Source organism: Colletotrichum phormii (genome assembly GCF_030913505.1).
Source record: "Colletotrichum phormii strain CBS 102054 chromosome Unknown BDP81scaffold_32, whole genome shotgun sequence".
NCBI lineage: Eukaryota > Fungi > Ascomycota > Sordariomycetes > Glomerellales > Glomerellaceae > Colletotrichum > Colletotrichum phormii.
In genome coordinates, this window is record NW_026851474.1 from 289,793 (window position 1) to 315,270 (window position 25,478).

The 25,478-nt window shown below is 50.1% G+C and overlaps 7 protein-coding genes across 7 annotated transcripts; 4 read left to right on the forward strand and 3 right to left on the reverse strand.

Moving 5' to 3' along the window:
- Positions 1-3: 3 nt before the first annotated feature.
- On the forward strand, positions 4-4,784 carry BDP81DRAFT_454944 (uncharacterized protein; the record flags this gene model as incomplete). Its single annotated transcript, XM_060593009.1, has 6 exons — positions 4-23; positions 56-286; positions 421-485; positions 557-1,591; positions 1,666-2,652; positions 2,689-4,784. The coding sequence occupies 6 exons, from the start codon at positions 4-6 to the stop codon at positions 4,782-4,784; spliced, it is 4,434 nt and encodes a 1,477-aa protein (XP_060438928.1).
- Positions 4,785-5,540: 756 nt separating this feature from the next.
- BDP81DRAFT_485217 (uncharacterized protein) lies at positions 5,541-6,917 on the forward strand (the record flags this gene model as incomplete). The annotated part of the gene is made up of 4 exons (XM_060595145.1): positions 5,541-5,607; positions 5,665-5,964; positions 6,034-6,222; positions 6,280-6,917. 4 exons carry the CDS (start codon positions 5,541-5,543, stop codon positions 6,765-6,767), a joined length of 1,044 nt encoding a protein of 347 aa, XP_060438929.1. The 3' UTR covers positions 6,768-6,917.
- A 2,831-nt stretch (positions 6,918-9,748) lies between these two features.
- BDP81DRAFT_485218 (NAD-dependent epimerase/dehydratase) lies at positions 9,749-11,287 on the reverse strand (the record flags this gene model as incomplete). Its single annotated transcript, XM_060595146.1, has 3 exons — positions 9,749-10,414; positions 10,475-10,821; positions 11,200-11,287. 3 exons carry the CDS (start codon positions 11,285-11,287, stop codon positions 9,878-9,880), a joined length of 972 nt encoding a protein of 323 aa, XP_060438930.1. The 3' UTR covers positions 9,749-9,877.
- Positions 11,288-11,529: 242 nt separating this feature from the next.
- On the reverse strand, positions 11,530-13,792 carry BDP81DRAFT_440538 (general substrate transporter). The gene is made up of 6 exons (XM_060591518.1): positions 13,454-13,792; positions 13,319-13,399; positions 13,140-13,250; positions 12,878-13,080; positions 11,937-12,824; positions 11,530-11,887 (listed from the first exon to the last, which is right to left on the reverse strand). The coding sequence occupies exons 1-6, from the start codon at positions 13,521-13,523 to the stop codon at positions 11,741-11,743; spliced, it is 1,500 nt and encodes a 499-aa protein (XP_060438931.1). The 5' UTR covers positions 13,524-13,792; the 3' UTR covers positions 11,530-11,740.
- A 318-nt stretch (positions 13,793-14,110) lies between these two features.
- Positions 14,111-17,360, forward strand: BDP81DRAFT_440540 (alfa-L-rhamnosidase). Its single transcript, XM_060591519.1, has one exon. It carries the CDS (start codon positions 14,211-14,213, stop codon positions 16,962-16,964), a length of 2,754 nt encoding a protein of 917 aa, XP_060438932.1. The 5' UTR covers positions 14,111-14,210; the 3' UTR covers positions 16,965-17,360.
- Positions 17,242-19,037, reverse strand: BDP81DRAFT_506439 (cytochrome P450; the record flags this gene model as incomplete). The annotated part of the gene is made up of 6 exons (XM_060595662.1): positions 17,242-17,422; positions 17,481-17,636; positions 17,684-17,805; positions 17,866-18,165; positions 18,226-18,740; positions 18,803-19,037. The coding sequence occupies 6 exons, from the start codon at positions 19,035-19,037 to the stop codon at positions 17,242-17,244; spliced, it is 1,509 nt and encodes a 502-aa protein (XP_060438933.1).
- Positions 19,038-22,670: 3,633 nt separating this feature from the next.
- On the forward strand, positions 22,671-23,305 carry BDP81DRAFT_465720 (uncharacterized protein; the record flags this gene model as incomplete). The annotated part of the gene is made up of 2 exons (XM_060594312.1): positions 22,671-22,793; positions 22,856-23,305. 2 exons carry the CDS (start codon positions 22,671-22,673, stop codon positions 23,303-23,305), a joined length of 573 nt encoding a protein of 190 aa, XP_060438934.1.
- Positions 23,306-25,478: the final 2,173 nt, after the last annotated feature.

Below are 25,478 nucleotides of genomic sequence, written 5' to 3' on the forward strand. Positions count from 1 at the left end.
GCAATGACGGATAACAGAGCCTGGTATGTCGAGCCTGGTATACACGGGTATCGAGTTATGGCGGAAACCGTATTATTGGTCATATGTCAGGTGATCACGGCGACCAATCTGGTCGAGGACATGCACCATGGAGCCCCTCCCGGATCCGCAGTCCTACATTCTTGCGACCTGCCCAGCTCAACGGCCAGGCCAAGCGTTGGACTATTGTTCTGGTATCTCCTTGCGTTGCGAGTCGAAACACCGAGTTCTCCTTCTTGCTTCAAGGCCTGTTCCTTGCTCTTGAATAGTATGGTCTGAAAGGCGACAGATTTGTTCGCAGCCTTGCTTTGGGACAGTGGACCTTGGAGCGCCTCTAGTGATTCCGGTACGACAGCCTTGCTTCCGGCGACTCTTTCAAGATGGTCACTGAGTAACTCGCAGCTGCAGGATCGGCAACAAGAATGACGACTCGAGTCACCCGACCGCACCCCAGCTTGCAGCTGGCAGTAAGAAGCGTCGAAGAAGGAAAGTATCATTTCCGACGACGACGGCGAGGAGTACCACACCATCGAAACAGAGCGGGCGGGGTATTACCTCAACCAGCTCCTGAAAAGGAGACTCAAACGTGAAGTGCGAGGGCCCAAAGTCAGGTTAGAACACAGGAATTACAAGGTTGGCTGGGTAGCAGCTCTCTACACCGAGCTGGCTGCTGCACAGGCTATGCTCGATAATGTCCACGAGCCACTGCCCATGAACGAAAATGATACCAACCTGTATGTGTTTGGCGAAATCGGCGCTCACAACATTGTCATCGCGTGCCTACCCTCGGGACAAAATGGCACCGCCAAAGCAGCTCTGGTAGCGAACAATATGCGCTGGAGTTTTCCTTCCATAACTATCAGGTTGATGGTTGGCATCGGCGGTGGCGCACCGCGTGAGCAGGTCGATCTACGCCTTGGCGATGTCGTTGTCAGCAACCCAACGGCAGGGTCACCCGGAGTCATTCAGTATGACTTCGGCAAGACCGAACAGGAAGGCTTCTCCCACAATACAGGTGTCTTGAACAAGCCTTGCGAGGCGCTTCTCAAAGCGGTGACCAAGCTAAGAGCCAGTCACGAGTCGCAGCCTAGTCAGATGCCCACGATTCTCGCGCAGATGAAGAGCTTAAACAGTAATATGGGTACATACGTCTACCAGGGAGCTGGAAAAGACCGCCTTTACGATGCTACGTATGACCACCCAAAGGACAAATCTAGCTGCGATAAGTGCGACAGCTCAAGATTGATTGATCGCCCAATTAGGCCTGATAACGACCCCAGGGGTTTTTACGGAACTATAGCATCCGCAGATCAAGTCATGAAGCACGGAAAGACGCGCGATCGTGTTGCACAACATGGCGTTCTTTGCTTTGAGATGGAGGCAGCCGGCCTGATGGATAATTTTCCATGCTTAATTATCAGAGGAATCTGCGACTATTCCGACTCGTACAAACTGAAAGGATGGCAGCCATACGCTGCAGCAACTGCCGAGGCATATGCAAAGGAGCTCCTGATGACTATTCCATCGCAGGAGGGCCAGATCCCAGCGCCAAGGACAATCGAGATCCGACAAGGTTGGTAGCTGACCTCTGAGAAAAAGTCTTTTGTACTAGGCAGTGTCAATACCGCGTTGCTATCTGTCATGCAGACCAGAGTTCACTTGAAAGGCGAAAAAAGATACTCACCTCTCTCAAATTCGATCAAATCGATAACAGACATGCTTCTATCAAAAAGGCACATGGCAAAACCTGTCACTGGCTTACGAAACACCCCAAGTTTGTCAAATGGCTGGACTCCGGATCTGTTGCCCACCACCATGGTTTTCTCTGGATTAGTGGGAAGCCTGGCGTCGGCAAGTCAACAACCATGAAGTTCGCCTACGATCGCGCACAAAGATCGTCGGGCCATAACGCGGCTGTCCTGTCGTTCTTTTTCAACGCTAGAGGTGGAGCATTAGAGAGAACTGCTGAGGGAATGCACAGGTCTCTCCTTGTACAGCTTCTTGCGAAGATCCCCAGGCTACAAGGCGTTCTTGAAGATCATGAAATCCGGGACCATCTCGATATCAACTCGGAAACAGAAAATTGGAGCCTTCCCTTGTTGAGGGATGTCTTCGAGAGAGCTATATCAAAATTAGGTTCAGACCAGATTACCTGTTTTATCGATGCGCTCGATGAATGCGCAGAATACGAAGCTCAGCAGATGCTCAACTTCTTTGAGGATCTCGGCCAATGCGCTGTTCAAAACAACACGAAACTGTTTGTCTGCTTTTCTAGTCGACATTACCCTTCGTTAGATATCCGATACAAAGTTAAGTTCACATTAGAAGATCATCGCGGCCACGACAAGGACTTGGAAGCTTACGTTCAAAACGCTTTGAGTCCCACCACACCTCAGCAAGAGACCGAAAGTACGGCACAGATCCTACATAAGGCTTCGGGAGTCTTCATGTGGGTCGTGCTGGTTGTCGAAATCCTTATCAAGGTGATCCGAACAGGTCGGATCCATGAGATTGAAGAGACACTAGAATGGCTACCGCCGGAATTAAGCAAGCTTTTTGCAGAAATGCTTGGAAAGGATGATGAATATATGGGAGACTTACTACTTTCTGTTCAATGGCTTCTGTTTGGAACACGTCCGTTGACGGCAGACGAATAATATGCAGCCCTAGTATCTGGCCTGAAACCCGGTTTCCTTCCTCAGTTGGACCCTGAACGCGTCATGAAGCAAGACATCGAAAACTTTGTGGTTAACTCCTCAAAGGGCCTTGCCGAAACTACGAAAACGAAAAACAAGCCTGCCATAGTCCAATTCATCCACGAGTCCGTCAGAGACTTTTTTCTCAAGGATAATGGCCTTGCAACCACTTTCCCTGAACGGGTGATAACCGAGGGCGAATTTCACGAGCAACTTAAGGAATGTTGCTACGCATACATAAAAGCATGCAGTTTATCAATCATCTCGAGCAAGGAATCGGTTCTTCGGAAAGCTGACCAGTTTCCGAAGGCCTTGGGTGCTTCAATGATCGCCAAATTTCCTTTTCTGGGGTACGCCACGACGCAGGTTCTGTACCACTCCAATGCTGCAGCAAATATGGCAATACCGCAAGACCAGTTTCTGGAAGAATTTGCGGCTTCACTTGAAAATTTGATCAAGCTCAATAATCTCTTTGAGCGATATAAGACCTGCCATTACACGTCAATGGCCTCTCTGACGTATATCCTTGCAAATCGCGGTCTGGATTCTTTACTCGAAGCCAACATTCGCCGCGACCCTCTCATCGAGACATCTGTAGAAGAGCAACACGGAAGCCCCGTAGCTGCAGCTATCCACAGAGGCCATCTCAGAGCAGCCAAAGTTTTGTTGCTTCATTTGGACAAGAAGATGGTCAACAAACACCTGAAAACCAAGAGAGGCAGCACGTTACTTTACGGAGCTGTCAAGAAGGGATTGGCCGAGGTTGTAAAATTGCTTCTCGTGGCAGGAGCGGACCCTAACGATTCTGAGGCCATGGAAGATCCGCTCCATTACGCCATCGTTCAAGGAAACGAGGCTATGGTAAAACTCCTCCTTTTTCGAACGTGTTGCATCAGAACGTCCAAGGCATCTATGGATTCCCAAGGTATTGCAACGACCTCGACTAGCTGCGAAACTCCAGATCAGCAACAGCTCCGCTTGGAGGCGGACTACGAGCATGACGATCCAGGACGCCCGAACCCACTTCACATAGCTGTTGGTTATGGACATGCAAGAATAGCGAATCTACTCCTGGAAAAAGGTGCCAATGCCGACCGCCTCATAGCTGGTAAACCTGCGCTGCACATAGCTGTCAGCAACGGCGACAGAAACTGTATGAACGTTCTTCTCGAGAATGGTGCAAATCCCGATCAGTGTGATTCATACGGATTCAACGTCTTACGCCAAGCTGTGGACAACTACGACGTGCCTCACGCCCGTTTCATAATCGAGAAGGGGGCTGATGTTAATCAACGTATGAATGGCATTCCAGTTTTGCACCGAGCCATATCCGCCTCCCTTTATGGCACAGATATTTTCAAAATCCTGCTCGAGAATGGTGCCGACGTTGAGATTGCGGACTGTGATGGTGTCACTACGCTCCATCGTGTCGCCCGCGACGGCGATCATAGCATTTTGGAGATGATACTCAGAGCCAGGCCAGATGTCAATCGCACCGATTACTATGGTCGAACTCCTGTTATCTTCGCATGTAAAAACTACAGCCTCCATCCCACAGCCATCATCGCCTTGTTCGATCAAGGCGCGGACATCAATTTACCAGACCTGGAAGGAAACACCCCAATGTTTGTCAGTATTGATGCACGCAGACCGCCCCAACTCGAATGCGTACTTCAACTCGGCGCCAACATCAACGACGTCAACAAGCAGGGGCAGACTGCCCTGTTCATGGGCTGCCAAACCGGAAGACTCGAAATTGTAGAGGTATTATCCAGAAACAGCACTATTCAACTAGGCTTTACAAATCCAGCAGGCGAAACAGCTTTGTTTGGTGTCTTTCCCGGGCACGAGGAAGCCCCGTTGATAGTTAAGTTGCTATTAGAGGCAGGCCTTGATCCCATGCACACGAATTCCGCAGGCGAAACTTTCTCTGAATCATCGACTTGGTTTCCGAAGCTTGACAAGAATCTTCGAGAATCCATTTTCAGAGCAATTTCAGAGAGGGAAATCAACCAAACTGACGAGATTGGTCGAACGATTCTGATGCAAGTGCCACTTCATTTTTATTGAAGGTCGAGGCCGATCCCAACATATCGGACAGGCGAGGATACACGCCACTCTTTGCAGTAATAGAGGCATCACAATCGGAACATCATGACCTTGTTGTTGACGCTCTTTTACGGAGCGGCGCCGAAGCACGTAAACCAGGCCCAAACTCCGAAACTCCTCTGCAAATGGCTCAACGACTCGGAAAAAACAGATTGCTTCTAGGTTGCGTTATATAGCATGATTGGTACGCGCTGTAGTTCCGAAATGTGTTTTTTGTTTTGGCGCATGGGAAGGCTTATTTCTAGGCATACAATTGATTTCTCATCTTGACTTCACTGACCAACGTCATCGCATTGAGATCGTGCAGGTTCCACCCTGATCATTAATCATTGAGACGCAAGCTTTAAAATGCGCAATTCTTCCATCTGGCGTGTGGTAGGTCGGTGATCATTACAAATAATACGACACGGGACAAATTATGTCAGTCCTGCTAAGTCATCTGGGGTGTGCCTCAATGACCGCCGTTCATGAAGTAATTAAGCAGTTTGACAAACGGTGACGCTACTAATGACTTTAGTCATCTTCCGAATTGTCTCTCAAGAAGAGACTGTATGGTAAATCCCGCTTGCTAATCACTCATGTTTTCTCCACCGTCAGGTGAGTCCGAGGCATGGAAGTTTAGCGGAGACGCACGTATATAAGAAGCCACGCTTGCCATATCACTCGGACCTGCTATGAGTATGCGGATTAGGTAACGTAGCTTAACTTAACTTAGGTATGTCAGACTCGAAAGAAATTCTCGTCATCGGGGGCACTGGTGCCCAAGGAAGACCAGTTGTTAAGGGTAAGATTATCATACTCGACAAGGCAAGACTCTCGCGTCTCTCTAATAATTCAGTAGCTCTCGCAGAGACCAATCGGTATCGTGTCAGGGTCCTCACCCGAAACGCTGAGAACCCTCGCGCAAAGCAGCTTGCCGCTCTGCCGAACGTCACCCTTATCCAGGGCAAACAAGACAGCCAGCAGGATCTCCACCGCGCATTCAAGGGTGTCTACGGCGCGTGGGTGAACACGGACGGATTCACTCTGGGCCAGAAGAATGAGCTCTTTTACGGCATCCGCGCGTATGAGATTGCCAGGCATGAAGGTGTCCAGCATTACGTCTGGGCTGGCACTGACTATGCGTTGAAGAAGTCAGGGTGTAAGCAAGAGACGTTACTTCTCTTTACCGTTCTCGTGATTAGATAACGTTGCTGACAGACGTGACTAGGGAACGAGAGGTACCATTGGGGCCACAACGATTCCAAGGGGAGAGTCACAGACTTCATCTTGGCTCAAGGCCAGGACGGAATGAAGAGTTCGGTCCTCACGACAGGCCCCTACATGGATATGCTTCTGGATGGAATGTTTCCACCCAAAGAACAGCCGGATGGATCTTTCCTCTGGGAAAACCCTGCCAGTGCGTCCCCACACAACATTACCTTTAGTCTTGGAAACCTGTCTAACCATATAGCAGAAAACGGCAAAATCCCGCTCATCGCCTTGGACGACGTCGGCATCTACAGCCTCTGGCTCTTTGACAACCTCAACGAGTCAGCAGGCCTGAACCTAGAAGTCACGACCGACGAAGTCAGCTTCGCCGACATCGCAAAGATCTTCACTGAGGTGACGGGTAAAAAGGGCGCCCACAAGCATGTGCCGTTTGACGAGTACGCGCCGCTCGCGGAGCCGTATCCAGGTGCCTACGTCAATTTCGGCGCCGGTCCGGAGGTTGTTCGTGATGAGTCAGACATGACCTGGCGACAGAACTTTCGGGCATGGTGGCGGTTTTGGGGTGAGGGTATCGTTAACAAAAGGGACCTGGAGTTGTTGGATCGCATTCACCCTGGTCGGATCCGGAGTTTGGCAGAGTGGATGCGGAAGACTGGGTATGATGGGAAGACGAGGCCTGTTCTCAAGGGGATTGAGGATTGGAAGAGTAAGCAGGGATCTAAGTTGGTTTGATGGTGAAAGTGCTTAGGCGGGTATTGGATCGAAGTGGTGTTCGAAGTCATCGGGCAGCTTTTGAAAGCCGTACAACCCATACTGGGCCCTTCAGTAGTACAATGCGTTTTTTTTGAAAGGAGGATCACTTCAGTCTTGTTTAAAGGGTGGTACAAAAGAAAAACTCAAAGACGATGGCGCTTCGCCAAATTGTTGGTCTTTGTTTTATCTCACCTCAGCGTTCGAAATCTTGTCAGTCTTATGGCTTTGTCCACTAACAATAAGTTGTGTAAAGAAGTAACAAAGATGAAATTTATGACATTTATCTCAGTCATCAGTTTATATAGCCGTAGGTAAGGAATAACCCTTGGTGGTTTCAATCATAGTCAACCAGGAAATCAATATCACATCAGCTCTCAGGACATCAACAATCCAACATACCAGAACCACTTCAGTCCCAAAGAATGTCCTCGCCACCATCTTCAGATAAGTCTACCACGCCAGATAACGAGTTTGTCTATAATCTAAAGCACCTGAACGAGTCACAGAATTACTTGCGTATCCCAGGTGTCATGTTCGACGGAATACCAGACCTCATCCCATCTGAACATTCTGCGGCCCTCTACTATCTCCAACCCAAAGAGTTCAACCTCAATCTCTCATGGGGTGAGTACTATAAAAAGTTGGAGCCCTTCGATTGTGTGGCCAAGAAACTAGTCGACATCTTTGACTATTCCATCCAAGAGCTCAAAGGAGGCATCGAACCCAAAGTCATGAGCGTGAGACAAACGACAATTGGACATGAAGATGATTCTGACCCTGAGCCAGATTCCTCCTTTTGGGACGAGTTTTTTGAGCGAGTGCTTGCTAACCTTGGAAACGAGGCTGAAAGGTTTGGCATGACTTCTTTAGACGTCATGTGGATTGTGTACTTATACACTAGAGCTTGGGAGAATACGCCTCTGTCGCTGAGGACCAAAAAGGCGGGGTATTGGCGCAATGCAAACCTCCATTATTTGCACGATTTGCTGCCGGAATGGGTTGAGATGTTGAAGACTAAGAAGCTAAAGTGGACGACTGTTTTTGGTGAACTGTTTGGATTTGGGCGATGATGGATGATAGCTGACGCGGAAGATACGGTAGAACGCTTGTTTGATACACTTTCTCTACGTTTCTCTTCTATATCAATGTGACCTATTTCAATGTCTAACGTACATGATAAGCGAGTGGGCCACCCAACCACGACCACATGACATGAAGGAGCAAATATCAACACCCACCTCATGGATTCAATCCAAACTATTCAGAGTCCTCTTCCTCAGACATTTCCTCATTGAATCGACATGTTCGCGTATTGTGACTAGTGTTCCCGCAGACGCCACATCGTCGTTGGACCGTCTCAGTCCTCGGTCGGCGACCACTACTCCGGCGTGTTTCCTCCTCTACCTGGGCTATAGCCTCTCTCTACGACTGAAGGTCCTCTCCCTCAGCTATAGTGAGGCTTCCTCCTTATCGGAGACGGTTTTTCTTAGCTCTCCGGCATCGACTAAATAGGTTGTTCTCCTCTCGAAGGATCTGGTTCTCGGATCTTAATAAGGCGATCTAGTATATAAATCTACGAGCCCCCTTAGATAGATGCTCTACAGCTTCGATAATTGAAGTTGGTGAGCTATTTTTATGACGGGAGATTCGATTCTTAATAAGTTCTGACTAAGAAGATGCTTCCGTTGGGTTGTTTGGTGTCTGAGAAGTCTATACCGGTGGTATTGTCGGGAGGGATCCTGGAGGCGTCGGAGTGCGTAACTTCACATCAAGCTTTGAGAGCATACTCTCTGCACTTAAAGGCACAATTCCTGCCCCTCTGAATCCTCCCTAGATATTTTTCTCTATAATCGCTTACATAAAAGCCCTATGAAACGCCGGGAAGAAGTCCTCCTTAGTAATATGTATATTGCCCCGACGCATCTTGTCCTCGATTTCTCGACCGTACGCCGTTTTTAGAGGCCCAAAACATCCAAAATCCAAGGGCTGGAGTAGATAAGACGAATAAGCCGGCATACATAGGGTAACGATGTTGTTCTTTTTATAAAAAATCTCGAAATCCGCAGAGTGGTGACTTTCGTGTCCGTCGACGACGAGGAGGCGGTATTGACCCTTTATATGCAGTCTTGTATACCGTTCGAAGTACCGAGCCCAGTCTAGACCTCTTTTATTTATTCTCTATCTATTTTTAGACGTTGCGATGACCCAGTCGTATGGGAGACCGGATTCCATATACTAGGTAGAGAGGTAATATTGGCCCGCAACGATAATGTACGGCGGAACGCTGTAGCCCGACGGGCTAATAGCCTGAATGACCGTAACCTATTCATGATTGCCAGGCTGTATCATTTTCGTGTTTGAACGCCTTTCGGTACTGGTCACGACCATGCCGGTTGAGATCTGGCCTATCATAAAGCCAGTCTCGTTAAAGTTATAGATGTCTAAGTCTATGATGCCGTACTTCGCGATTATGTTCGCTACAAGTAAGAACCACGCGTTAATCGCGCCCGGATCTTCGCATTAGGCCCTCTTATAGTCGTACTTGCAAAAACGACGCGTTCGCAACTCTGGTTGTCGCTTTACAAAGTTCGAAGCCCATCGCTTCCTAATATGGGGCGCGTCACGATCAGCGAGCAATCGATTCGCCATTTCTTCAACACCGCGAAGACGGGGAGGAAAACATCTGGCGTCCAGGTCGAGGATGTACTCAATCAGCTTCTTCTCTTCTAGTAGCGTCAAATTCCGTGAGTTGGGTATGCTATCACGTCGTGATAACGTTCCCTCTAATCTGCGGCCTAAGGTAATGCAACTGATATTATAGATCTTTACCGCGGCCCGAATACTGAGATTTCGGTCTTTCTGGGTAGTCTGAACCGCTAAGTTTAATTGGGTATCTTTGTTATGTACTGTTATTGTTTTCGATGGAGAAATGCGTGTTGTGATGATGTAGGTGGCACGATGGCGGTTGGGTGGCCCACTCGCTTGTCTGGCCCACTCGCTTATCATGTACGTTACTCCTAGATGATCTCCTCAGAGATGTACATAGGAAATGCCATGAGATTGACCACCCACGCCAGGAAGAAAGAGATCTAAACAACCGCCCGAAGGCGCTCTGCAAAGTCCTTGACTGTGGTTACCAGATCCCCATCCTGAGAGAGGCCGAGACCGAGGGCCTTGGAAACATCGAAATACGCCGGCCAACTCCCCACAAAGGCTTCGATCTGCGGGCTCCTCTCTTCACGAACTAGGTTTCTTGCTGTTGTTCCTCCTACAGCCTCTAATGCATTCAAGATGTCTGCCACAGTGACAGTGACGCCGGGAAAATTGAGGACCCTCGAAATCCCAAACTTCTCACGGGGAATGCCCTTGACGTCCACAAGATTTTTAACCACCGTCTTTGGTGAGCACACCCACATGGGCAGCTCCGGCCCCACAGGTAAGATATTTTCCTCGCCCTTGAGTGACTCTCTCACAATACCCGAAGCAAAGGAAGAAGCCGCAGCGCTCGGGGCGCCCGGACGGACGATGATGGTAGGCAGCCGCACGATCCGTCCGTCCAAGAGTCCACGGCGTGAGTAATCTCCCAGCAGCGTCTCAATTATCAGCTTCTGCGTGCCGTACGAGGACTGTGGTATCGGGCAAGTTGTCTAGGTGTTGATCTGGCCCGGGGCGGCGGGGCCGTAGACCGCCAATGAACTGGGGAATACCACAACAGTTCCGCGATGCGGCGATGTTTCTTGGCGCAAGGCGTCGAGGATGAGACGGTGGCTGTCGAGATTCACGGCAAGACCTAGTTCAAGATTTGTTTTCGCGCCTCCGGACATGATGCCATGAAGAAGGTAGATTGCGCTGAATCGCGGGCGGTTCGTAAGTAGGGAAGCAACGGCCTCCGGTGAAGTGAGGTCTGTTTGGAGTGACGTTATGCGGGATGTGTGAGAAAGGGCCTGGGGCGGAATCAGAGGGGCCGTGATATCTGTTGCTGTAAGATGAGACGACGGTGATGATAGAAGGAGGGCAGTGATGAGTTCCTGGCCTATGAGCCGGCGGCCCCGGTTATGAGGATGTGGTCTCCTTCAGACGCCATTTTGAGGGCTAAGTCTGATGGCTAAGTCTGATGGCTCGCGAAACCGTAGTGTAGTAGGAGTTCTTAGTTGTCGTTTAGACTCATAAATTCTCAGCGGCGGAGTTGCAATTTTCAAGTCTCAAGGGTTTCGAGATTGTCGTAATACCCAAGGAATCCGGAATGTGTTGTCTACTTTGGATAACAGACAATTTCTCAACCGATCCGCTTCTTTTCGAAGTGATCGGAATGCGACCACTTAGCAGGTAGCATAATCTTTATGTTATTCAAATCTGCCAGCTACAGCCCCAGTTCAAGTGCCTGAACGCGATCGTAGCATCGCGAGCTTACCTTCAACATGACCTTTCTCCGAATTCTGTCCGGGCAAAGATCTCCGCACCGGGAAGAAGTCCGGGTGGCAACGCTTGCAACCCCGCATGATCCACGGCCCCGCAGCGATGAGATGGATGATTCCCCAGCAGTAAGATTACGGGGAGTGTCGGACTTGTCACCGAATCAACGGTCTTCTCGGTCGATGTTCCAGCGGCTAGCGACTTGAAGGAAGTAAGACAGAAGTTGGTTCCTGTCTCTCCCGATCAACGTTTTCTGCCGGCTCATCATACAGCTCTTTGCCTGTCTTTCAAGTTCAAACTCAATCTTAATGGCCACGTCTGATGTGATTCCCGCAGTTGCTTCAATGGCCGATTTCACATAAGGGAACACTACGATCAGTGGGGAACTTTAAGAAGTGATGGCTTGAATGCTGCCAACGGCACGTGCTAGTTTCACTACACGTTCAGGTGCTGGGCATGATGTGGTTCTTTTGCTAGATGTAAAGAGAAGCCCGTAGGATCGTAATGGGCTCGTTGGCTCTCTGATAGAAATGGCCCTATCAAGCTTGAGGTCGTCTCTCGGCAAATTCATGAAGCTCCGCCTCTGGGCCGATTCCATTCTTCGCGTCCACATCCAGCTCTCCCAGGCGGTTAGTTGCAAGGTCATCTCCAAACAGCTCCGCAATTTCCTCCAAGGACTTTCCGGACTGCCAAGAGTTAGTGAGAGTCAGTGAACTGGTTGAGGACGTGACTTACAGTCTCTGGTAGGAAGAAGAAGTAGAAGACGGCGGCCGCCAGGTTAGTTGCGATAAAGAGCGAGTAGTACCTCCAGCTGACGGATGCAATTGCCAGCGGTGTAACTTGTGAGAGCACAATCGCAGTAACAGACTTGGCAGCGACGGCAAACGCCAGACCCTTGGTTCTCAGGAAGAAGGGGAACAGCTCCGAGGGCACGACCCAGATCATAGCGTTGAAGAATATCGCGTAGCACATGGAGTAGAGAAAGATGGCGCTGATGGCGGCCCTCGCTCCAGCCGCATTGTCATTGTCCTTATTGCCATAGACTGCGCTGAGAGCCATGCACAATGCAATCATGGCGCTCAGTACCAGAGAGCCGCTCCATAGAGTACGAGTTCGTGGCCAGCGGTCTGCGACGACGAAGAGGTAGATGACCTGGCCAAGAATCCCCATCATGCCGTAAGCACCGCTGATAAGCAACGCCGTTCTGCCAGTGAATCCGACGGTGGCGTAGAAAATATTCTGGAAGTTCTGAATGACAGAAGAGCCGCTGAGCTGTCCCATGGTGACAATGAAGGCGGCTGTAAGCGTGCGGCGGACATATTTTCGGGAAAATAGTGCACGTAGGGCTGTCATCCAGTCCATATTGCCCTGGGACCGCTCCAGTAGAATCTGCTCACGAATTTGTATGAGCTCGCGGCCAACCAGATCGTCATTGTCTCCAGCCCCGTGTAGGCTCGCCAAAACGGTCCTCGCTTCTTCGTATCGATCACGGAGTATAAGCCAACGAGGTGAGAACGGTACGTAGAAGACCATGACGGAGAGGAGAACCGGGATGGGGAGCTGCATTGCCAGTGGGATCCGCCATTGACCATCTCCCATTGCAAACACGCCCGCGTATCCAACCTGAAAGATGGTTAGTGTTTGAAGGAGGTGCTTGAACAAGTCGAGGAAGATACCCAATTAGCAATGCCAAAACCTATGGCTATCATCATACCCTGGAGTCCGACGAGGAAACCGCGGCGCGCTGGAGGTGCAACCTCGGCAAGATAGATGGGAACAACAGAGAGGAGTTGACCACAGCCGATGCCAGCCACAAGACGGCCTGCAATCATCATGCCAACTTGTACAGCTGCACACTGGAGTATAGACCCAACAATAGCTGATGGAAATATCAGAAACGCTTCCAATGTACTTTGCCACGTGTTGGGGGGAACCAACTCAAGATCGAAGCGAGAAGAATCGTGTACTTTCGGCTCAGCTTGTCGGCAAGGTAGCCTACTGTCATTCCGCCGATGGCCTGGCCAGCGTTGTAGACCGAGACGGTGGCACCTGTGAAGATGAAGAGTCAGTTTCGTGTCCATATCACATGAGATCGTCTAGGGTTGTGTGAGTCGTACCTTGATAGCTAGTGTTGACCATAGACGGTCCATACATCTTGAGCTTGAAACTGTCATGGCCAAAGGTTGTGGCGATAATCCCTGACTCTCATTAGTATTCTCTCATCAAGTACATCGAAGACATCGGAAACAAACCAGAATCAAACCCATAGATGAAGCCACCCTGAGCGGCGACAAGCGCCACAGCAACAATGAGGAAACCCATTCCAAAGTCACCGAACAACTAACAAGAAGGATGTGTGGAGTAGAGAAAAATCCGGGGAACTGCAGTTCCATTATGCAGGTTGAAATTTGGGGCATTAGTATCATCTATATCAAATCAGCCCTCTACCCTACCACATGGTCGGTGCAAAGGTACACCGATGAATTCGGCTCTCCGCTACAAAGATGTTGCCAGCCAGGAGGTCAGAACGCCGTAGTCATGACGAATCCGCCTAGCTAACGTATTTGCCCAGACTGATATCGGCAACCTCCATCAGGTCGCTCAAATGACTGGTGCTGTTGAGCGCTCGGCACGAGTTTCCTTCCCAGTTTACCTTTTATCCTTGCCCCTAGCTAGAGCATGCGGGGGCGCGGAGTCTCCGCTTCAACCTTGAGGTCCTACATCTCGAACGTCTCGTGAGTGGTCAATGACGGGCTTGGCTGCTTCGGAACCGCTGCCGATGCCGATACGTACATTCTAACCCTTGAGATACCGGCAGTTGGCCGCGCGGTGATGATCTTGAGCTCGTGCAAAACCGAAACCGATTCGGTGCCTCTTTGCACCGAAAGTTGCCAAGCACGGGGAACATTAAACCGCAGTGGTTTTATTGAGTCTATTTCACCTCTCGGAATCCAGACTCACTGAGGTGCATGGGCCGATGAATGTAGTGCTAGTTGCACACAACAAACCATGTCTTGTCCAGCAGTCACGAAGCCTGTCTTCGAACACCACCACAGTGGCCTGGGCGTCGCCACGTCTAAGCCAAGAGTCTCTTGGCGGTTCAAAACCACCGATGCTACTATCGCTGGCTGGGTGCAGACTTCCTACGAACTCGAGATCAAGTTCGCTTGTGACGAGAAGCCCCAAAGCTACAAAGAGGCCAGTGACCAGTCTGTGCTTGTGCCATGGCCGGCAAGGGGTCTGGCTTCTTGTGCAACTGCGACGGTTCGAGTACGGGTATACGGGAAGAGTCTGGGTGACGGATCTCATGCCAACAATGAGCCAAGCGCGTGGTCTGAGCCAGCAACGGTGGAAGCTGCTCTGCTGAACAGAGACGACTTTCGAGCCAATTTCATCAGAGCGGCTCAGCAAGTTGGACCCCATGGCCCTCTAAGACCTATTCGCTTCCGCAAAGAGTTCACATTACCCCAAGAGCTCGATCTCAGCTCAGCTTCAGCCCGTTTGTACATCACATCGCTGGGTGTTTTCGAAGCCTGGATCAACGGGAAGCCAGTCACGGACGAGTGCATGGCCCCGGGTTGGACCAGCTACAAGCATCGTCTTGTCTATCGTATTCTTGACGTGCAGAAGCTCCTGGTTCCGGGTGGGAAGAATACGATCTGCGTCGAAGTTGCGGAAGGGTGGTACGCTGGGCGGCTTGGGTTTAAGGGCGGAACTCGATTTCGATATGGCGACACTCTTGGACTATTCACGCAACTCGAAGTCAAGGAAGGATCTGGCACTCCCTGGAGCCTTCTTTCAGATGAATCCTGGTCTTGTGCCCCCAGTGCTCTTACCAGAAGCGAGATTTACGATGGCGAGGTGTACGATATGCGGGAAGAGGAGGGATATTGGAAGTCTGCCGAAGTTCCTGGGAACACCTCAGACACAAGGCTTCTTCCATGGCCTCAAGCAGCGATGGTGGCACCGGACGCACCGCCAGCTCGAGTCATCGAGACGAAGGCATGTATCAAAGTCTTCCAGAGCAAAACTGGGAAAACGATTCTTGATTTTGGCCAGAATCTTGTCGGAAAGCTCTTCGTCAAGTCGGTTCACCTCGAAAAGGGACAAGAGATCACGTTCCGCCACGCCGAAGTGATGGAAGACGACGAACTAGGCACCAGGCCCTTGAGAGATGCCAAGTGCTCTGATACTATCATTGGATCGGGCGAGCCTCTTTATGATTGGTCACCCAAGTTCACCTTCCACGGCTTCAGATATGTCCAAGTCGATGGATGGCCAGGTGGTGGCCCCTCCACAGACGACATCCAAGCTCTCGTGATACACACAGACATGAGGCGCAGAGGCTTCTTTGAGTGTTCGAACCCCTACGTCAACCAACTTCACAAGAACGTGGTTTGGTCTATGCGGGGCAACTTCCTGTCGATTCCAACAGACTGTCCTCAACGCGACGAGAGGCTTGGATGGACCGGAGATTTGCAGGTGTTCTGCCCGACAGCAACGTTCCTATACGATACGTTAGGCATCCTAGGCAACTGGCTTGAGGATGTGGCGGCTGAACAACTGGAAGAGGGAAAAGGAGGCATTCCGCCCTTGGTTGTTCCCCTGGCGATCTCGCCCAACTGGCCACACATTGCCCAGGCTGTATGGGACGACGTGACTGTTCTCGCCCCAGACGCGCTGTACCAATACAGTTCTGACAAGGGGTTGCTTGAGAAGCAGTTCGCTAGCATGCAAACATGGCTTGACGAAGGAGTCGACAGAGCTTCCGACGGTCTTTGGAACCTGGACAAGTGGCAGCTAGCTGACTGGCTTGACCCGAGTGCACCTCCTGATGATCCCGGGAACGGTCGGACTGACAGCATTCTTGTTGCGAATGCCTATTTGGTACACACGACTCTGGTCTTCTCACGCCTCTGTGCGGCGGTCGGAAAGGTTGATTTAGCTGCCAAGTATGCCAGTGATGGCGAGAGATTAAAACAGCTATTCCAGAGGCGTTACATCACACCCGAAGGTAATCTGATGTCGAGCTCTCAGACTGGGTTATCCCTCGCTTTTCAGTTTGGTCTGTATCCCGACGACGTATCCCAACGCCAGACTGCTGCAAAGGCTCTCGAGAAGTTGGTACGGACTGCGCGCTTCCATATCAGTACGGGCTTCGCTGGAACGCCGGTGATATCGCATGCTCTCACCAAGATTGGACGCCCACAACTGGCGTATCGAATGCTTCTCGAGACAACTTGCCCAAGCTGGCTGTACCCTGTCGTATCAAAGGGGGCAACAACGATATGGGAGCGATGGGATAGCATGCTGCCAGATGGGCGAATCAACCCAGGGCAGATGACCAGCTTCAATCATTACGCCCTTGGCGCGGTGGCAGACTGGCTTCACGGGTCTGTCGGTGGTATCTCACCCCAAGAGCCTGGCTGGAGGGTGATTCGTGTAGAACCTGTTCCAGGCGGGAATTTGACGAACGCTTCGGTCTCTTTTGACGGTCCTTACGGAAAGGTGGCTTGCGAATGGGTGCTGGATGGCACGAACTTCAAGATGAGGCTAGAAGTCCCGCCAAGCTGCTCCGCGGCAGTGTTTCTACCTTCAGGGTTGCCAAAATTCTTTGCCGCAGAGACAGAGAAACAACGTGCTGCAGTTATGGTGCAGTCAGGGGTTCATGAGTTTGAGGATACCTTTGACCCGGGCGAGTGGCCGCCTCTGCCCTTGGTAGCCGCTAACCAGCCACTGCCATCGAACACAATCGCTGGTTAGGCTTGATTCTCTCACGTTCCTCGAGGTCTTACACGAAATTGATTTCACGGGAATTTTGTTATGCACTCATGTATGCATTGTCATCGTTGGATAGTTCTCATTGTTGTTGGGTATCATTCAAGACTATCTCATACTTCGCAAGTTCGCACTGCAACCCTTCGTTCTAGAAACATTCTGAGGTATATAACAAAGTTGGAATGAAATAGTAGTCAAGCAGAATTTGATCGGGTAATTGTGGAGTAATATCTCTCAAATAAAGGAAACAGTCGCTGAGTCGCTATGCATTTGATCCAAATCGCGGTGTCATTTGGACCTTCATGTAGCCTTCGTGACCTTTCTTGGGGTATGTGTTCAAATAACGAAATCCATCTGCCCTATCCATCTTTTCGTTCCATAATGAAATATTGAAGTTGTAAATGAGAAATGCGACTGTTTTGCGTAGGACTCGGTGAGCAATACTGGTGAAGCATTTGTGTTAGTTGAAGCATATCTTCGGGGTGAACAGATAACACCTACTGTTGTCCTAGGCATGTTCTTGTGCCAGTACCAAATGAGACGGAATGACCCTTGATTGTCTTTGATTCTTGATTGAAACCAAGCCATCTTTCAGGCTTGAAAGTATTCGGGTCCGGGAAGAGGATGGCATCGCGCTCGAGTAGACGTAAGGTGAAGCTCATACTCGTCTGCGAATTGTCAGATACAGCCAGAGTGCAAGTGACTAAGATTCTCTCATCATTGGAGGTATGATCGCTCCTTGGTATTCCACCGGAGTGTCACTCTGTCGTGGTTGTCGATGCCAGCTGGGCGAGCTCAAGCGGGATGACTCCCTGCATACAGCACCCTGAGAAAGCATCAGCGCCAAATTCTATTGATTTTAGGCCAACATCAATGTTGCACATACCAAATATCTTATTTGAGTGGTTTTTGGGTCCCTCCAGATTCGGTGCCCGTATGTGCCAATATCCAGAGTATCCAGTTCGGCTCGAATTTTCTTGATGCAATCCGGATTTTGGATGAGATGGTGAAGTACGAAAGTCAAGTTGCTGAGAAGGGATTCACTGCCAATGAAAATAGCTTGTGATGACTCGCGCACGGTTTGGGTCTCGTTCCCTATCTCGTTGAAGACCCGAGCCAACACACTCTGATGACTATTCTCGTCGTCCCAAGACTTGACCATAGGTCTGACGTGAGAGCTAACCAACTGCGAAGAGGTTAGTAATCTTGATGTTGTATCCGGAGAGGGTCGATCCAATGAGCTTACGTTATCAAGCCACCCCAAAGGTGAAAAGGATCGAAGAGCTGGAACATAATCAAACATGATCTTGACCGGTGGCATACATCTTAGTACGGTGGCGAGGTCGATGGCGCTGAAGGCTCGTGTCGCATTGTGAGTGGCTTGCAAATCGTAGACCTTAAGAAAACCATAGTTCTCCTCGGTGAGATACGAAATCATGACGTCGTTGGTGGAAGCCCATAGGTAATGCGTCAAGTTGATAACTCCCTTATCTGAAGCAGCATCTGCAAGGCGTGAGTGAAGAGACTCTACATGCTTATCCAAAGTCTTGAAGTATTCAGCCAAAGTCTGGCCAGAGAAGATTGGCCGCATGACTGCTGCTCTCTGCGCATGCTTCGTAGGACTGGCCAGTCCGCCAAGAAGTTTGTTGAGAAGACCGTAGTAGTTATCGCACTTGAAGAGGTCGGGGCGCCGGTGATGGTCGAGGTTGAACTTGTTGTCGACGAAGTGCAGATCGTTGGGCCCAATTCTAACAACAGGCCCTATCATGACATTCTCAGCTTGGTTCCCAGTGCAAAGTACAAGCAATGGGCGCACAACGTACCGTATTTTTCGTGGAGTGAGACGATATTCTCAAGCCAATCGTTCTTTAGCAGGACGTGATAGGCTTCGTAGAGTTTAGTCATACCAGCAATCCTCGGCCCGGGAAAACTGGCAATAGGAGACAAGAACATCCGGTACGTGTACTTGATGACGAGGTAGAAGAAAACCAGATAAACCATCTTGACTGTAAAGTCATTCAGGGCACCGGAGACCGTGAATGCAGCGAACCACGTCATGACAAGGATGATTTCTGGAGTTGTTTGTGACTGCGGGATTGGTCGCTTGGAACGCAATTGCCTAACGGTCGGCGACACAGCTGCTTGTGATATCAGTCACCCCGTCATGTCATGTCTCTTTTCCAGAATGGGGGCATAGCATTACCGTTTCCACTCACATGTACACTCTGCAAGCAGTGAGGAACAGTATGAGGCATTTCCCAATTTGATTTTGCCAGGCCAAATGGGCAGGTCTGGACTCTACCCAACGTCTGTTGGCTGCAAGGAGAACTATGCGCCATCACGGAAAGGGTTCCCAATCGGTCCCGGTGCGAATTCTTGAGTAGAGAAGACCAATCACTTTGCGCCGGTTCGTATTGGATAGGATCAGAGCCCCAGGAAGAAGCTGTATTATCGATTGCCGACGGTTCAAATGTAAGTATTGTTTTTGATACGTCGTTTGGTATCATTGACTGGAATAGATTAGTCCCTGCGAACTACACGAGACGAGGATTCATACCACGGCAACAGGGTACGGCGGCAGCTCCGCACTCACAGAACAGCTCGGTTGATGCAAGTGGACGTTGAGCGGCTGCAGGCCCGGATCACAACCCCTTGGAACCACATGCCTGGAGGTTGGTTCGGCCTGTGGGCAAGAACAAGGAGGAAGCGGCCCGGATAGTGGCAATTGCTGCTGCAGGAAGTGGCTCACAAGGGTCATCGCACCCGGTGCATTGCGGATCTGACGTTTGGAGTATGTCAGCAAGGAGCTGTACTATCGAACGAAAGACACGGGGGCCAAAATGCCGTTTTCGCGATGGTCGATGTTCGTTGGCGAGGGTGGATGTCTAGCTGAATATTTTTTATCGTGGACTCCGGTATATTTGGGACTTTGGAGATGCAATGCAACGTCAAATAAGCAGAGGTTCCACCACCATCTTATCTAAACGCCCGCTTGGCACCGGGGGCATCTAGAATCCATCGTGATCCGACGAACCAGGACCAGCAGGTGGGCGTGGCTTCGATCGGGTATGCCGTTGACAGAATGCCAAGATCACCGTTTCCCATTCAGTCGTCACCAATGTCTGAACTATGCCGCTTATACTTTTGCGACGGCAGCTTATCTTGGGATTTCTTTGCTATCGGTGCTCGCAAGTCGGGACTTCGGCACCATAATCGAAAGAACCGTGGGAGTGCGGCACACAGGTCGAAAGAGCTGCACTACCCACATGCTCTGTGCAATGCTAGGGCTGATCATTCGGGCAGACAGCTTCACTCCCGGATTGCGGGAGCTAGGTTGGCAGGAACCTTGTCGCTTGTTCGATGCAATCCGTGGAAGCTGTAGCCAACAGGAATTAGAGAAACAATTCTTGTCGGACTTTAGAGAAGAATTTTACTTTGAACAAGGTTTCGATGCCCGCTTCTTGGAGTTTCTCTGGCCAATTCGCACCGCGGGACATTTTGAACGTTTTTGTTTCACTAAACAAATCTAAACCTTCTTCCAAACTCTAGAGACATTGCCTTTTGGCGCCGTCGCACCAACTTATACGAAGAGCCACTTAGAGACTTTGCCCCCGCTTCCGCGAAAACCCCGAAGTCATCGGACAAACAACGGGGAAATCTAGAGTAGGGTGATCAAAGGGAGCATGCCAATTCGCAACAAGGACAGCCATACGACCCCAGATTGATAATCATGACGGACAGTTCCAAAGGTTTGGTCGGGTCGCACCATCCTGGGGCTCCACGCGTTAACGCGCAAGGTTCTACTTCCCGGTAGTAATGATCGCTCGGAACCAAGACAACCAATATGTCACTAGTAAGGGCGGCTGGTCTCTGCATACCATTATCGCTCACGTGCAAGCACTCTACAAGGCATTGATGCATGCATCCATTTTAACAAGAGGCCATGGCAGATCGTGAGATGGGTACTGATACGGGAATTTGCAAATAAAGTCATGTCTCATTGTACGTCTCTCAAAGTGGGCTCTTCCAGGAAGATTGTTGGTATTACCTCGGTCGGCCTACCCCAACTACAATTGTGCATCAGTCTCGCGAGAGCCGCTCCATCTGCCGCGTGTCATGGAACATGCTACAGACAGAAATTCGAAGTCGCGCTTCAAGATTGAGGGGTTGCGCGGAAATTTGGGCAGCGTTGATTCAGACTTGTCTCAAGACGTCCCATTCGGACGACTTCTAGTCCAGGACTCTTGATCTTTGGCGACACAATACTGACACCATGTGCTTGAGCTTCGTCGCGAGCAAATGTGCAAACCTGAGGGAAGAGAAGTCGGTAGCTGCGGGCTTCCAATGCTACTCTAGCCGCCGATCTGCCAGAATTACGAAAGTTTCATTGAGCAGCATGCCGAGAATTATGAGACCTGGCGGAGTACGTGGCGAAGAGTCTTCCAGTACTTTGTAGTCTGAGGCCTAGATCTTACTTAGCATGATCTGGTATAGCTGTCTCTCTTCTAACAAGCCCAGATTACAGTTGCAGTTTGTTCAATAGACTTGAAAAATCTTTGCGCTCGTTTTTGTAAAGGCCAGTAGAGTGATCAAGATGATAGCTCAGAGAACCCAGGCATGCTTGGCCTCTGGCTCCTTCATTAATTAGGCACTTGCGCTTACGCACATTTGACAGCATGATCATTTGTTCTTCTCACTAGAATCATATATAGCCCACTCGTCTTACAGACTCCTTCGGGTTGCCGAGATACTTAAGTGCCGCTTTATTCCAGAGGAGCCAGGCATAGAGTCGCTTCGACCCAGGGGAACGATCATGAAGCTTCAACGGAGAACGAGACCGAGACTGCCGGATTTGAAACCTCAAATTCGTCTTCCCCGACCAGGGTCGCCTAATTTACATTATCCGAGGCTTGACTCAAGTCGAAAGATGCAATGGCCATCAGCTCGCTGCTCCCCCGCCACATCTTGTGGTTTCACTCTACTATTCATGGTCTAGCGTTACCGCGAGGCTTCTTGCGGGCGAAGAGGCGATTAAACCGGCACTCGAACTCCTTGTTTAGTCTTTCCATGAGAAGAAGCCTCGTGATCCTGAGAGCAGTTGACCCATGCGCTGACTTGTGTGAGCGATTGGTTCCGCTTACACAGGGACAATTGGACTTCTGTCCAGAGAGGCAGGAGCTTACCCAAAAAGGAAATGGCTCAGTGAACTTCAGATGACACTAGGATCAAGTCGGCAAGCTTTCATAGCAATATAGGTAAATGTGGCACTGGCATGGACTTTTGGTAGGATCAACCTGGTTCATGGGACTCTTCTTATTGGTGAACACGAAAGAGTTGGGCAAGTCGACTCCAACAACGTCGAACTCCATCGAGCACACGTCGTGGAGAATTATCTCGTTTGTGAATCTACGATACAGATTGCTTTACAGAGCAAGCGAATACTGCAGCATTTACTATGGAGTTGATTTCTGGAAGCACTACAGAGTGTGGCAAAGACAAAGTGCAACAGGCGGCATTACTTATTCGCTCAAGTTTGTAGAACTGGCACATAAATATGAGCAACGGTTCCTGAGATGTGGTCCATATGGTACCTCGATTGATCAAGTCTATCATTTCCATTCGTTATCGAGATTCAAGTCCGAGTTGCTTAAAATGATTTCTGTAACTTGCAAGGCAGCCTTAATTGCGGCAATGATCAGCACTTCGGCCGCAGTCGACGCTTGGGGCGGCTCCGTGTCTCTTGGTCCAATGACTTCAACCATCAAGGCCGTGACAACAATTATCCCCGGCGCCGCGCCTCCCACGCAGAACGGGGTACTGGCTTTAGCCCACACATATCGAATGGAACCGGCTATCATGTCCAAACGACCCTCGAGTCCTGGCCGGACAACTTTTGGTGCGGCGCCATGAAGGGCCAATGGTGCGTCCGGGCCTCACTTTTCGGGTCCTTTGGGCAACTCAGCGGCGACGCTTCTGCCGTATCGGGCACCCAGAAAGTCAAGATCGACTATGAGCTCCTCTCTAACAATAATACCTGGCGCCAGACCGTCACCCATGCCGATACCGATGCAAAGCTCAGCTCATTCGAGCATAAGTCTGGCTCCTTCATGAGAGGCTATGGCACTGGAACCGAATGCAATGCCAACTATAGCCCTACTGTCTCTGCGCACAAGTACATTGACACTGTCATCACTCTAACAGGTCCTGATACTGGTTTTGGAAAGACGATTGCCACCGCTCAGAAAGCTACGTACTCCAGTCTCTCAAGCAGCCAGAGCGGAAAGATTCGGACGATCAACGCGATCAACGTCCCTGCAATGAAATGAGGGAACTGAGGTTTCCATTCGCTATTGAAGAAGCGGAGGGATCTCCCAGGATTTATTCAATTCTTTGTAAATATTAATGGTATCAAATAGCCGTATAAATAGCGATTCTACAGAATCAAAGACATGTAGGGACTCCGAAGCCTCCATTTTTCTTCGGAATACTTTCTATGTAGTGCTGTTCATCGACTCTGTAGAAGAGTAGAGGGAGGATCCCGGAAACTCCCGGTGTCTGTCTTTTATTTCGTGATAGAAAATCTTTGACAGAAAAGGTTTCTTCGACGGCTCGTCAGGGTGGTGTTTGCAGCCTCCAGTGCGTAAATACCAAACGGGCCCTAAGCAAACTGAATAGGGGAATCCGTCATCGCAGCCCATGAAGGGAAACTCATTCGCCACTGTATCCAACCATCCTGTGTATATTTTCTTGCAACAAGTTGTCTCGGGGAGAACTTGCTCAGAAGGGGTAGTTGGGAGATTAGACGACATTGAATCCAAAGCTTTCCCTGAGCAACATATTTCATGACAATCGTACCTTACTAGGTAAAAGGTTTGAGTGAAAGATGCAGCGTAATGATTCGATCGAAACAATAAAACAGCAATCGATCCTTCGGAACGGTCTGCCCGGAAAACATCAGAAGAAAAGAAACGTGGAAAACAGGAAGCGGCTCCGCCCAGACGTTTGCGTCGTTGGAGGTTGAATGGCGATCCCCTGCCACTGATTCGAGGTTTTGCTTTTTCATCACCGTCAGCCAATCCCCAATTGACAACATCCTGTTTGGTTTCCCTTCCCGCGGGAGTCGATCCAGCTCGGTACGCGCATCTCGCTAGGGGAGACAGGCTCAAGTCATCCGACACCGGCAGAGACCACTCTTCCTCCCCCACCTGCATGATCCCGAAAAGTCCACAGTCAGGTTTCCTCACCTGCGTCGGAGACGGCAATGATCTAATCTCGATTCGGATCGAAAGTATCTGGGTCAACGAGATCCTCTGCACATTAATTAGTCAGTCCTACTATAGGAGGATCGCATCTTTCGCCCAGCTCACTGGAACGGCAGCCTCCCGCCGCTCACCAGTGTCTAAATTGTCATGTCCCAAGGGCAAATCTGTAATGTCCCCATGGTCATTGGAAGTTCGAGACATGATCCCTGGGATTTGCTGCGACGAGCCGCGGGTGCGACCTCGTCCCAACGGGTCCCGACTTATGACAGGTCTCAAAACACATGCGGCGGAGGTTTCTTTCTGGGCGGGCTATCTCCCACTAGAGACCAGCTGTTCCTGCGAGTATGGTGCGAACAAGTGTCATACAGATCTTGGCTCCGGGTTTCCTCCTTTTTTCATCGTCTTCCTCAGTTGAGATTAGTGCGTCTGAGACGTCCCGTAGCAACAGGTCCAACACCCATGTCAATTGTCCCCTTGTCAGTCATGCAGCGTATGCAGACTGCAACGTACGCCACCAAGATTTGTGTTGCAGAAAACTACGACTGACAGCCGGGCAGACAGTCCGGCTTGATGGCTCTTGGGAGAGGACAGCGTTTGAAGATGGGCAGAAGTTTGAGGTTTGAGGAAACGTGCGAGAACAGGGTTTCAACGGTTCGTCCGTAAGGCATGCGAGTCGTCGTTTCTTCTTCTTTTCCATTTCGTGAGATGTTGGTCATGCACGTATATGCAGACTATGCAGGCATACGTGCGAGCTCAAGAACCTGCATGCTTAACAGCTCATATATTCTGCAGAGCGCAGACAAACGACCGGTGAGCAGTACATGAACACCTCCATGAAGACAGAGGGAGGGGTCTCTGTCTGCTCACCGATGGCCTCAGTTGCAGTTCGGCTTTGAAAATCTTCAGCAAAAGCCATGTTTCACCTCTGGGTACAACTGCAAACAAACTATTACCAGAGTACCGGCCGGCAAGGCCGTCGCAGTGGCAACGAACCCCGATTTTCTCCATCAAGATCAATCCGCTATTCGGTTTAGCTCCCGACTCAACATTACAAACCGCAAGATGAGAGTCATCTCGATTGTATCCCAGCAGGCGAACTTCCATCTTGATTTAGTGATCTATCACTTACCCCTCATTTAGGAGATGGATGCTTCTCTCACGTTTCGGCCGTTGATGGGGGGTTTGCTTACCGACACACCCACATGAATACAAGATGACATGCGTGGACACACTCAAC